We start from the raw sequence: 13,970 nt of genomic DNA, 5'->3' as shown, positions 1-13,970 counted from the left end.
GGAATAATAATAATAATAATAGTGTTATTATTATTATTTATTATTATAAAGTGTCTCCGCCTTTTAGACTGTGAGCCCACTGTTGGGTAGGGACTGTCTCTCTATGTTGCCGGCTTGTACTTCCCAAGCGCTTAGTACAGTGCTCTGCACACAGGAAGCGCTCAGTAAATACGATTGATGATGATGATTGATAGGGAATAATAATAATAATAATAGTATTATTATTATTTATTATTATAAAGTGTCTCCCCCTTTTAGACTGTGAGCCCACTGTTGGGTAGGGACCGTCTCTATATGTTGCCGACTAGTACTTCCCAAGCGCTTAGTCCAGTGCTCTGCACACAGTAAGTGCTCAATAAATACGATTGATGATGATGATTGATAGGGAATAATAATAATATTATTGTTATTATTATTATTTATTATTATAAAGTGTCTCCCCCTTTTAGACTGTGAGCCCACTGTTGGGTAGGGACTGTCTCCATATGTTGCCACCTTGGACTTCCCAAGCACTTAGTCCAGTGCTCTGCACACAGTAAGTGCTCAATAAATACGATTGATGATGATGATTGATAGGGAATAATAATAATAATAATAATAATAATAATAGTGTTATTATTATTATTTATTATTAGAAAGTGTCTCCGCCTTTTAGACTGTGAGCCCACTGTTGGGTAGGGACTGTCTCTCTGTGTTGCCGGCTTGTACTTCCCAAGCACTTAGTCCAGTGCTCTGCACACAGTAAGCGCTCAGTAAATACGATTGATGATGATGATTGATAGGGAATAATAATAATAATAATATAATAGTATTATTATTATTTTATTATTATTATTTATTATTATAAAGTGTCTCCCCCTTTCAGACTGTGAGCCCACTGTTGGGTAGAGACTGTCTCTATACGTTGCCAACTTGTACTTCCCAAGCGCTTAGTACAGTGCTCTGCACACATTAAGCGCTCAATAAATACGATTGATTGATTGATTGATTGATAGTATCTGTTAAACACTTACTATGTGCCAAGCCCTAATAATAGTATTTGTTAAGCACTTCCTATGTGCCAATAATAGCATTTGTTAAGCACTTCCCATGTGCCAAGTCCTGTTCTAAGCGCTGGGGTAGATACAAGCTCATTAATAATAATAATGATGGTATTTGTTAAGTGCTTACTATGTGCAAAGCACTGTTCTAAGCGCTGGGGAGGTTACAAGGTGATCAAGGTGTCCCACGGGGGGCTTACACAGTCTTCAATTTCAATTTGTACTTCCAATTTGTACTTCCCAAGCGCTTAGTACAGTGCTCTGCACATAGTAAGCGCTCAATAAATACGATTGATGATGATGATGGGGTAGATACAAGCTCATTAATAATAATAATGATGGTATTTGTTAAGGGCTTACTATGTGCAAAGCACTGTTCTAAGCGCTGGGGACGTTACAAGGTGATCAAGTTGTCCCACGGGGGGCTCACAGTCTTCATCCCCATTTTACAGTTGAGGGAACTGAGGCCCAGAGAAGCGAAGTGACTGGCCCAAAGTCACACAGCTGACATGTGGCCGAGCTGGGATTTGAACCCAGGACCTCTGACTCCAAAGCCCGGGCTCTTTCCATTGAGCCACGCTGCTTCATAGTTCTCAAGTAGTATTTGTTAAGCACTTAACTATGTGCCAATAATAGCATTTGTTAAGCGCTTACTATGTGCCAAGCCCTGTTCTAAGCGCTGGGGTAGATACAAGCTCATTGTCTCTGTACGTTGCCAACTTGTACTTCCCAAGCGCTTAGTCCAGTGCTCTGCACACAGTAAGCGCTCAATAAATACGATTGATTAATTGATTGATTAGGTTGTCCCACGTGGCGTTCACAGTCTTAATTGTGTTGCCGACTTGTACTTCCCAAGCGCTTAGTACAGTGCTCTGCACACAATAAGCACTCAATAAATGCGATTGATTGATTGATCGATTAATCCCCATTTGGCAGATGATGTCACTGAGGACTGGAGAAGTGAAGCGACTGGCCCAAAGTCACACAGCTGACGAGTGGTTTTGAACCCATGACCTCGGCCTCCAAAGCCCGGGTTTTTTCCACTGGGCCACGCTGCACATAGTAAGCACTTAATAAATGCCATCATTATGTAGCGGCGTGGCTTAGTGGAAAGAACCCGGGCTTGAGAGTCAGAGGTCATGGGTTCAAATCCTGGCTCCACCAACTGTCAGCTGGGTGACTTTGGGCAAGTCACTTCACTTCTCTGGGCCTCAGTTCCCTCATCTGGAAAATGGGTATTAAAACTGTGAGCCCCCCGGGGGACAGCCTGATTACCTTGTCACCTCCCCAGTGCTTAGAACAGTGCTTTGCACATAGTAAGCGCTTAATAAATGCCATCATTATTATTATTCATTCATTCAATCGTATTTATTGAGCACTTACTGTGTGCAGAGCACTGTACTAAGCGCTTGGGAAGTACAAGTTGGCAACGTATAGAGACAGTCTCTACCGAACAGTGGGCTCACAGTCTCAGGTTGTCCCACGTGGGGTTCACAGTCTTAATCCCCATTTGGCAGATGAGGTCACTGAGGCCTGGAGACTAATAATAGTAATAATGATGGCATTTATTAAGCGCTTACTATGTGCAGAGCACTGCTGTAACCGCTGGAGAGGTTACAAGGCAATCAGGTTGTCCCACGGGGGGCTCACAGTCTCAATCCCCATTTGGCAGATGAGGGAACTGAGGCCCAGAGAAGTGAAGTGACTGGCCCAAAGTCACCCAGCTGACGTGGCGGAGCCGGGTTTTGAACCCATGACCTCGGACTCATTCCCTTCCTCCTTCCCTTCCCCACAGCACCTGTATATATGTGTATATATATATATCTTTTAGACTGTGAGCCCACTGTTGGGTAGGGACTGTTTCTATATGTTGCCAATTTGTACTTCCCAAGCGCTTAGTACAGTGCTCTGCACATAGTAAGCGCTCAATAAATACGATTGATGATGATATATGTTTGTACATATTTATTACTCTATTTATTTATTTTATTTGTACATATCTATTCTATTTATTTTATTTTGTTAGTATGTTTGGATTGTTCTCTGTCTCCCCCTTTTAGACTGTGAGCCCACTGTTGGGTAGGGACTGTCTCTATATGTTGCCAATTTGTACTCCCCAAGCGCTTAGTACAGTGCTCTGCACATAGTAAGCGCTCAATAAATACGATTGATGATGATGATGATGACTCCAAAGCCCGGGCTCTTCCCACTGGGCCACGCTGCACATAGTAAGCACTTAATGAATGCCATCATTATGAAGCGGCGTGGCTTAGTGGAAAGAGCCCGGGCTTGGGAGGCAGAGGTCATGGGTTCTAATCCCGGCTCCCCCACATGGCTGCTGTGTGACCTTGGGCCAGTCACTTCACTTCTCTGAGCCTCAGTTCCCGCATCTGTCAAAGGGGGATGAAGACTGTGAGCCCCACGGGGGACAACATGATCACCTTGTATCCCCCGCAGTGCTTAGAACAGTACTTGGCACATAGTCACTATTATTATTATTATTATTATTATTATTATTATTATTATTATTATTATTATTAATTATTATTATTTAACGAGAATCCACTGTTGGTCTCCAGGGTCTGATAGAGGAGAACAAGGTTCAGATCACGGTGATCAACCCGAAGTCGGTGTCCATGGGCCAGCTCTACGGACAGTTCGACGCCGTGTCCCACGAGTGGTCTGATGGCATCCTGGCCGTCAGCTTCCGAGCCTTCGCTTCTTCAGTGGTAAGTGTAATAATAATAATAATAATAATAATAATAATAATAATAATAATAATAATAAACAATAGTGGTATTCGTTAAGTGCTTACTATGTGCCAAGCACCATTCTAAGCGCTGGGGGAGATACAAGGTGATCAGGTTGTCCCCCGTGGGACTCACAGTCTTCATCTCCATTTGACAGATGGGGGAACTGAGGCACAGAAAATAATAATAATAATGATAATGATGGTATTTGTTAAGTGCTTACTCTGTGCCAAGCGCCGTTCTAAGCACTGGGGGGATACAAGGTGATAAGGTTGGCCCACGTGGGACTTACAGTCTTCATCTCCATTTGACAGATGAGGGACCTGAGACACAGAGAATACTACTAATAATAATAATGACAATAATAATAATGATGATGATAATAATAATGATAATAATAATAATAATAATAATAATAATAATAATAATAATAATAATAATAATAATAATATTTGTTAAGTGCTTACTATGCACCAAGCACTGTTCTAAACACTGGGGGGTTACAAGGTGACCAGGTTGTCCCACGTGGGACTCACAGTCTTCATCTCCATTTGACAGATGAGGGAACTGAGACACAGAGAATAATAATAATAATAATGATAATAATGATAATAATAATAATAACAATAATAATAATAATAATAATGGTATTTGTTAAGTGCTTACTATGCGCCAAGCACTGTTCTAAGCACTGGGGGGTTACAAGGTGATCAGGTTGTCCCACGTGGAACTCACAGTCTTCATCTCCATTTGACAGGTGAGGGCACTGAGACAAAGAGAATAATAATGATAATGATAATGATAATAATAATAATAATAATAATAATAGTATTTGTTAAGTGCTTACTATGCGCCAAGCACTGTTCTAAGCACTGGGGGGCATACAAGGTGATCAGGTTGTCCCACGTGGAACTCACAGTCTTCATCCCCATTTGACAGATGAGGGAACTGAGTCCCAGAGAAGTGAAGTGGCTTGCCCAAGGTCACACAGCAGACATGTGGCAGAGCCTGGAGTAAAAAAATGGGGGTGAAATCTGTGAGCCCCTTGTGGGACGGGGACTGTGTTCAAACTGATTAGATTGCATCTTCCCCAGCACTTAGAACAGTACTAGGCACATAATGATAATAATAATAATAATAATAACATTTATTAAGCAATTACTATGTGCAAAGCACTGTTCTAAGCGCTGGGGGGCTCACAGTCTTCATACCCATTTTGCAGATGAGGTCACTGAGGCCCAGAGAAGTGACTTGCCCAGAGTCACCCAGCTGACAAGTGGATAGCATTTGTTAAGCGCTTACTACATGCAAAGCACTGTTCTAAGCGCTGAGCACTGTTCACATAATAATAATAATAATAATAATAATAATAATAAATAATTGTGGTATTTGTTAAGCACTTATTAGGTGCCAGGCACTGTACTAAGCGCTTGGGAGGATCCAAACAAATTGGGTTGGACACAGTCCTGTCCCATGTGGGGCTCACAGTCTCCATCCCCATGTTACAGATGAGGTAACTGAGGCACAGAGAAGTTAAATGACTTCATTCAGTCGTATTTATTCAATCATTCAATCGTATTTATTCATTCAATCGGATTTATTGAGCGCTTACTGTGTGCAGAGCATTGTACTAAGCGCTTAGAAAGTACAAATCGGCAGCAGAGACGGTCCTTACCCACTGTGACTTAATAATAATAATAATAATAACATTTGTTAAGCGCTTACTATGTGCGGAGCACTGTTCTAAGCGCTGGGGAGTAATACAAGGTGATCAAGTTGTCCCACTTGGGGCTCACAGTCTTCATCCCCATTTTCCAGATGAGGGAACTGAGGCCCAGAGAAGTGAAGTGACTTGCCCAAGGTCACACAGCAGACATGTGGACTTGCCCCAAGTCACACAGCAGACGAGTGGCAGAGTCACGATTAGAACCCATGACCTTCTGACTCCTAGGCCTGTGCTTTACCCACCTTAAGACCACTATTATTATTATTATTATTAATAATAATAATAATAATAGGAATCAGGGCCGGAACCAGTTCTGGGGCGTGGCTTTCTGGATGGCACCTTTAGCGGCTTGTAAGCGTTTTCATCATTCGGCATTTTGGGAAACTCTCTTGATGGTATTCGTTCAGCGCTTACTATGTGTTAAGCACTGTTTGAGGCGCTGTGGTATGTATAATAATAATAATAATAATAATGATAATGGCATTTATTAAGCACTTACTATGTGCAAAGCACTGTTCTAAGCGCTGGGGAGGTTACAGGGTGATCAGGTTGTCCCATGGGGGGCTCACAGTCTTCATTCCCAAGTTCAGCAGTTGGATCACAGTCCTTATCCCACATGGGGCTCACGGTCTAAGTAGGAGGGAGAGCTGATAATAAAAATAATAATAATAATAGTAATAATAATAATAATAATAATAATAACATTTATTAAGTGCTTACTATGTTCAAAGCACTGTTGTAAGCACTGGGGAGGTTACAAGGTGATCAGGTTGTCCCCCGGGGGCTCACAGTCTTCATCCCCAAGTTCATCAGTTGGGTCACAGTCCTTATCCCACATGGGGCTCATGGTCTAAATAGGAGGGAGACCTGATAATAATAATAATAATAATAATGATAATAATAATAATAGCATTTATTAAGCGCTTACTATGTTCAAAGCACTGTTCTAAGCACTGGGGAGGTTACAAGGTGATCAGGTTGTCCCATGGGGGGCTCACACTCTTCATCCCCAAGTTCATCAGTTGGGTCACGGTCCTTATCCCACATGTGGCTCATGGTCTAAGTAGGAGGGAGAGCTGATAATAATAATAATAATAATAATAATAATAATAATAGCATTTATTAAGTGCTTACTATGTTCAAAGCACTGTTCTAAGCACTGGGGAGGTTACAAGGTGATCAGGTTGTCCCACGGGGGGCTCACAGTCTTCATCCCCATTTGACAGATGAGGTCACTGAGGCCCAGAGAAGTGAAGTGACTTGCCCAAAGTCACACACCTGACAAGTGGCGGAGTCGGGATTTGAACCCATGACCTCTGACTCTAGACTAGTCTAGTCTTCTAGACTGTGAGCCCACTGTTTGGTAGGGACCGTCTCTATATGTTGCCGACTTGGACTTCCCAAGCGCTTAGTCCAGTGCTCTGCACCCAGTAAGCGCTCAATAAATACGATTGAATGAATGAATGAATGAATGAATGGAATTAATGAATGACTCCAAAACCCATGCTCTTTCCACTGAGTTGCTCATCTCTCTCCCCCTCTGCAGCCTCGCATTTCTTCCGGCCTTCAAGGCATGTTAGTAAACTTGTTTTTCTCTGGGGGAAACTTACCCTTTGGGGAAATGGAACCTAAACTGGATTTGTCATCTTCAGGTTCCTCAAATAAATCAAATAAACAAATAAATCAAATAAATCAGGCTTCTAACATAAATCACCACTTGATCTGAATCAGAGGGATAGATAAATGTTCCTTGTAAAAGTGGACTTAAGGCAAGACTAAGAAGCTCTTTGGAAACATTTGTTCCGATTTATCCAAAATCTGGTTGTCCCTTGGGGTTTTGATGAAGCTTACTAATTAATGTATGATGCAAGATACCTCTCTGCATAAGACTGTTAATGTTATGTTGCCAACTTGTCAATCAATCAATCAATCAATCGTATTTATTGAGTGCTTACTGTGTGCAGAGCGCTGTACTAAGCGCTTGGGAAGTACAAGTTGGCAAAATATAGAGACAGGCCCTACCCAACAGTGGGCTCACATCTTGTCCTTCCCAAGCGCTTAGTACAGCGCTCTGCACACCGTAAGCGCTCAGTAAAGACGATTGAAGGAATGAATGAATGTTAGCAGATTTGCTAGTTGGAGAAAATTTGCCACATTGCTGAACCAGAGATGTTCGATAAAAAGAATTTAAAAAGAAAAAGAAGATAAAAAGATAAAAATAATTTGCATGTTCCCCCATAGCACCTGGGTCCTCTTCTTATTTTTATGGCTGCTTCTGTGATGATGATGGACATCTATTAATCTATTAATTACTCTATTAATTATAATTATTATTCTGGTGACTTGACACCTGTCCACATGTTTTGTTTTGTCGTCTGTCTCCCCCTTCTAGACTGTGAGCCCCACTGTCGGGTAGTGACCCTCTCTAGATGTTGCCAACTTGGACTTTCCAAGCGCTTAGTACAGTGCTCAGCACACAGTAAGCGCTCAATAAATATGAAGAATGAATGAATGAATCTCCACTTGGATGTCCTCTGGTCACCTAAACGTCTAAAACAGACCTTCTAAGCACCCGGCGTATTGGATAGAACCCAGGCCTGGGAATCAGAAGGTCCTGGGTTCAAATCCCGGCTCCGCCAACTGTCAGCTGGGTGACTTTGGGCAAGTCACTTCACTTCTCCGTGCCTCAGTTCCCTCATCTGTCAAATGGGGATGGAGAGTGTGAGCCCACCGTGGGACAACCCGATCACCTTGTAACCTCCTCAGCGCATAGAACAGTGCTTTGCACATAATAAGCGCTTAACAAATGCCATTATTATTATCCCAGCTTTGCCACTTGTCTGTTGTGTGGCCTTGGGAAAATCGGTTCACTTTTCTGTGCCTCAGTGACCTCATCTGCAAAATGGGGATGAAGACTGTGAGCCCCACGTGGGACAGGGATTGTGTTCAGCCCGATTTGCTTGTATCTCCCCCAGCGCTTAATACAGTGCCTGGCATGTAGTGCTTAACATATACCATTATTATTAATATTATACCCACCCAAATCCTGCCCTCCTTCCGACTTTCCCATCACTGTAGACGGCACCACCGTCCTTCCCGTCTCATAAGCCCGAAACCTTGGTGTCTTCCTTGACTCCTCTCCCTCATTCAGCGCTTAGAACAGTGCTCAGCACTTAGAACAGTGCTCTGCACATAGTAAGCGCTTAACAAATGCCATTATTATTATCATTATTATTATTATTATTATTATCATTATTCAACCAATCGGTCACTAAATCCTGTCGGTTCGAGTTTCACGATGTTGCTAAAAATCCAGCCTTTCATTCATTCGTTCAATCGTATTATGGGGAAGCAGTGTGGCTTAGTGGAAAAAGCCCGAGCTTTGGCGTCAGAGGTCATGGGTTCGAATCCCGACTCCAGCTGTGTGACTTTGGGCAAGTCACTTCACTTCTCTGTGCCTCAGTGACCTCATCTGGAAAATGGGGATTAAGACTGTGAGCCCCAAGTGGGACAACCTCATCACCTTGTATCCCCCCAGTGCTTAGAACAGTGCTTTGCACATAGTAAGCGCTTAACAAATACCACCATTATTATTATTATTCTCTGTGCCTCAGTTACCTCATCTGTAAAAATGGGGACTAAGACTGTGAGCCCCACCTGGGACAACCTGATAACCTTGTATCTACCCCAGCGCTTAGAACAGTGCTTTGCACACAGTAAGTGCTTAACAAATACCATCATTATTATTATTATTTATTGAGCGCTTATGGTCATTCATTCATTCATTCAATCGTATTTATTGAGCACTTATGGTGTGCAGAGCACTGTACTAAGCGCTTGGGAAGTCCAAGTTGGCAACATCTAGAGACGGTCCCCACCTAACAATGGGCTCACAGTCTAGAAGGGAGAGACGGACAACAAAACAAAACAAAACATGGAGACAGGTGCCAAGTCGTCAGAACAAATAGAATTAAAGCCAGATGCCCATCATTAACAAAATAAATAGAATAGTAAATATGTCCAAGTCAAATAAATAGAGTGATAAATCTGTACAAACATCTCTACAGGTGCTGTGGGGAGGGGAAGGAGGGAGGGCAAGGGGGATGGGGAGGAGGAGAGGAAAAAGGGGGCTCAGTGTGGGAAGGCTTCCTGGAGGAGGTGAGCTCTCCGTAGGGCTTTGAAAGGAGGAAGAGAGCTAGCTTGGAGGAGCAATCAATCAATCGTATTTATTGAGCGCTTACTGTGTGCAGAGCACTGTACTAAGAGCTTGGGAAGTACAAGTTGGCAACATATAGAGACGGCCCCTACCCAACAATCAATCTATCAATCAATGAATCGTATTTATTGAGAGCTTACTGTGTGCAGAGCACTGTACTAAGAGCTTGGGAAGTACAAATTGGGAAAATATCGAGACGGTCCCTACCCAACAATCAATCAATCAATCAATCGTATTTATTGAGCGCTTACTGTGTGCAGAGCACTGGACTAAGCGCTTGGGAAGTACAAGTTGGCAACACATAGAGACGGTCCCTACCCAACAGTGGGCTCACAGTCTAAAAGGGGGACAGACAACAAAACCAAACAAACTAACAAAATAAAATAAATAGAATAAATATGTACAAGTAAAATAAATAGAGTAATAAATCCGCACAAATGTATATACATATATACGGGTGCTGTGGGGAGGGGAAGGAGGTAAGGAGACTGTGAGCCCACTGTTGGGTAGGGACCGTCTCTATATGTTGCCAACTTGTACTTACTACAGTGCTCTGCACACAGTAAGCACTCAATAAATATGATTGATTGATGGGGAGGGGGAGGAGGGGGAGAGGAAGGAGGGGGCTCAGTCTGGTCACCTTGTAACCTCCCCAGCGCTTAGAGCAGTGCTTTGCACATAGTAAGCGCTTAATAAATGCTATTATTAGTAGTAGTAGTATTATAAAATATGACCGACGGATGGATCAATTGGCCTTGGCCATCCCTCGCCGGCCTCTGTCTTCTAGACTCCAGATCGGAAGTGGCTCATCTTCGACGGGCCGGTGGACGCCGTGTGGATTGAGAACATGAACACTGTTTTGGACGACAACAAAAAGCTCTGCCTCATGAGCGGCGAGATCATCCAGATGTCTCCCCAGATGAGCCTTATTTTCGAGCCGATGGATCTGGAAGTGGCCTCCCCCGCCACGGTGAGTGTCCCTTCTCAATCAATCAATCAATCAATCGCATGTATTGAGCGCTTACTGTGTGCAGAGCACTGTACTAAGCGCTTGGGAAGTCCAAGCTCGACGTCTGTTGGTAGGCCCGATCCACTCGCTCTCTCCTTCATTCCATCCTATGTATTGAGCACTTACAGTGTGCAGAGCGCTGGACTGAGCGCGTGGGAGAGTCCGATACGACAATCGACAGACACGGTCCCCGCCCGCGAGGGCCGAATGGAGTGTCACCAACGAGGACGGAGATGTGCTTCCTCTAATTCATTTTTATTATGTATTCATGTATTTATTATTTATTATTTATTTATTATTTTATCATTTATTATTTAAATTTAAATAAATATTTTATTATGTATTTAAATTTAAACAAATAAATATTTTTATTTTATTATTTATTATTTAAATTTAAGCGAATAAATATTTATTTATTATTTTATTTTTAATTATTTGAATTTAAATAAATATTTGTTTATTATTTTATTATTTATTTTTTGAGTTTACATAAATTTTTATTTATTGTTTTATTATTTATTATCTGAATTTAAATAGATATTTATTTATTATTTTATTATTTGAATTTACATACATGTTTATTTATTATTTTATTATTTATTTGAATTTAAATAAATATTTATTTATTATTTTATTATTTATTGTTTGAATTTAAATAAATATTTATTTATCCTTTTATTATTTATTATTTGAATTTAAATAAATATTTATTATTTGAGTTTCAATAAATATTTATTTATTATTTTATTATTTATCATTCGAATCTACATAAATATTTATTTATTATTTTATTATTTGTTATTTGAATTTAAATAAATATTTATTATTTGAATTTCAATAAATATTTATTCATTATTTTATTATTTATTATTTGAATTTAAATAAATATTTATTCATTATTTTATTATTTATTATTTGAATTTAAATAAATGTTTATTATTTGAATTTAAATAAATATTCATTCATTATTTTATTATTTATTATTTGAATTTAAATAAATATTTATTCATTATTTTATTATTTATTATTTGAATTTAAATAAATGTTTATTATTTGAATTTAAATAAATATTTATTCATTATTTTATTATTTATTATTTGAATTTAAATAAATGTTTATTATTTGAATTTAAATAAATATTTATTCATTATTTTATTATTTATTATTTGAATTTAAATAAATATTCGTTTGAATTTAAATAAATATTCATTCATTATTTTATTACTTATTATTTAAATTTAAGTATTTATTTATTTATCATTTATTATTTAAATTTAAATGAACATTTATTTATTTAGTTGTACATATCTATTCTATTCATTTTATTTTGTTAATATGTTTGGTTTTGTTCTCTGTCTCCCCCTTCTAGACTGTGAGCCCACTGTTGGGTAGGGACTGTCTCTCTATGCTGCCAACTTGGACTTCCCAAGCGCTTAGTACAGTGCTCTGCACACAGTAAGCGCTCAATAAATACTCACAGTCTAGAAGGAGACTAGTCAATCCTATTCAATCCTTTACACTTCTTTCGATGTGTGTATATCTGTAATCGAGAAGCAGCGTGGCTCAGTGGAAAGAGTCCGGACTTGGGAGTCAGAGGACCTGGGTTCTAATCCCGGCTCCGCCACTCTTCAGCTGGGTGACTTTGGACAAGTCACTTCACTTCTCTGGGCCTCAGTGACCTCATCTGGAAAATGGGGATGAAGACTGTGAGCCCCACGGGGGGACAACCTGCTGACCACGCATCCACCCCAGCGCTTCATTCATTCATTGTCGTATTTATTGAGCGCTTACTGTGTGCAGAGCACTGTACTAAGCGCTTGGGAAGTACAAGTTGGCATCATATAGAGACGGTCCCTACCCAACAGTGGGCTCACAGTCTAGTACAGTGCCTGTCCCTTCCTAAGCACTTAAAAAATACCCTCATCACCATTAATATTATTATCATCATTGATTACTGTGTGCAGAGCACTGTACTAAGCGCTTGGGAAGTACAAGTTGGCAACATATAGAGACAGTCCCTACCCTTCTGTTCAGTGTGGCTCAGTGGAAAGAGCCTGGGCTTGGGAGTCAGAGGTCGTGGGTTCTAATCCCGACTCAGCCACTTATCAGCTGTGTGACCTTGGGCAAGTCACTTCACTTCTCTGGGCCTGTTACCTCATCTGTAAAATGGGGATTAAGACTGTGAGCCCCAAGTGGGACAACCTGATTTACCTTATATCTACCTCAGCGCTTAGAACAGTGCTTGGCACATAGTAAGCGCTTAACAAATACCAACATTATTGTTATTATTATTTTATTGATGCTACTGATTCCTGTCTGCTTGTTATGTTTGTTGCCTGTCTCCCTGCTTCTAATAATAATAATAATGATGGCATTTGTCTAAGTGCTTACTTTGTTCAAAGCACTGTTTTAAGCACTGGGGAGGTTACAAGGTGATCAGGATGTCCCACTTGGGGCTCAGAGTCTTAACCCCCATTTTCCAGATGAGGTAACTGAGGCCCAGAGAAGTGAAGTGACTTGCCCAAAGTCACACAGCTGACAATTGGCAGAGCCGGGATACGAACCCAGGACCTCTGACTCCAAAGCCCGGGCTCTTTCCACTGAGCCACGCTGCTTCTAGACTGTGAGCCCCTCGTTGGGTAGGGACCGTCTCTATCTGATGCCAAATTGTACTTTCCAAGCGCTTAGTACAGTGCTCTGCACACAGTAAGCGCTCAATAAAGCTCAATATTTTGTTAATATGTTTTGTTATTTTGTTAATCTGTTTTGTTTTGTTGTCTGTCTCCCCCTTCTAGACTGTGAGCCCGCTGTTGGGTAGGGACCGTCTCTAGATGTTGCCAACTTGGACTTCCCAAGCGCTTAGTCCAGTGCTCTGCACATAGTAAGCGCTCAATAAATACGATTGAATGAATGAATGAATGAATAAAGATGATTGAATGAATGAACGACTGCCTGTTAACTTCTTTTTGTGGCCTGTCTCCCCGCTTCTAGACCATGAGCCCATCGTTGGGGAGAGATTGTCTCTCTCTGTTGGCGAATGATCTTTCCAAGCGCTTAGTACAGTGCTCAGCCCACAATAATCAATCAATCGTATTTATTGAGCACTTACTGTGTGTAGAGCACTGTACTAAGCGCTTGGGAAGTACAAGTTGGCAACATATAGAGACAGTCCCTACCCAACAGTGGGCTCACAGTGCTCAATAAAAACGCTTGAATGAATGACTGAAGG

At 40.8% G+C, this 13,970-nt stretch overlaps 1 protein-coding gene across 5 annotated transcripts in view; it reads left to right on the top strand.

Annotated features, from left to right (window-relative positions):
* The window catches only part of DNAH7 (dynein axonemal heavy chain 7), a 356,587-nt gene that overhangs the window by 157,935 nt on the left and 184,682 nt on the right, over positions 1-13,970 (top strand). For all 5 annotated transcript variants that reach the window (XM_038748902.1, XM_038748901.1, XM_038748903.1 and 2 more), the window contains 2 exons: positions 3,620-3,769; positions 10,520-10,702. In XM_038748902.1, the coding sequence (XP_038604830.1) occupies positions 3,620-3,769; positions 10,520-10,702 (333 nt within the window). The remainder of the gene's footprint in view (positions 1-3,619; positions 3,770-10,519; positions 10,703-13,970) is intronic.

Source organism: Tachyglossus aculeatus, chromosome 7 (genome assembly GCF_015852505.1).
Source record: "Tachyglossus aculeatus isolate mTacAcu1 chromosome 7, mTacAcu1.pri, whole genome shotgun sequence".
Classification (NCBI taxonomy): Eukaryota; Metazoa; Chordata; class Mammalia; order Monotremata; family Tachyglossidae; genus Tachyglossus; species Tachyglossus aculeatus.
Note: the sequence above shows the minus strand (reverse complement) of the source record. Positions and strands in the feature narration are given on the sequence as shown.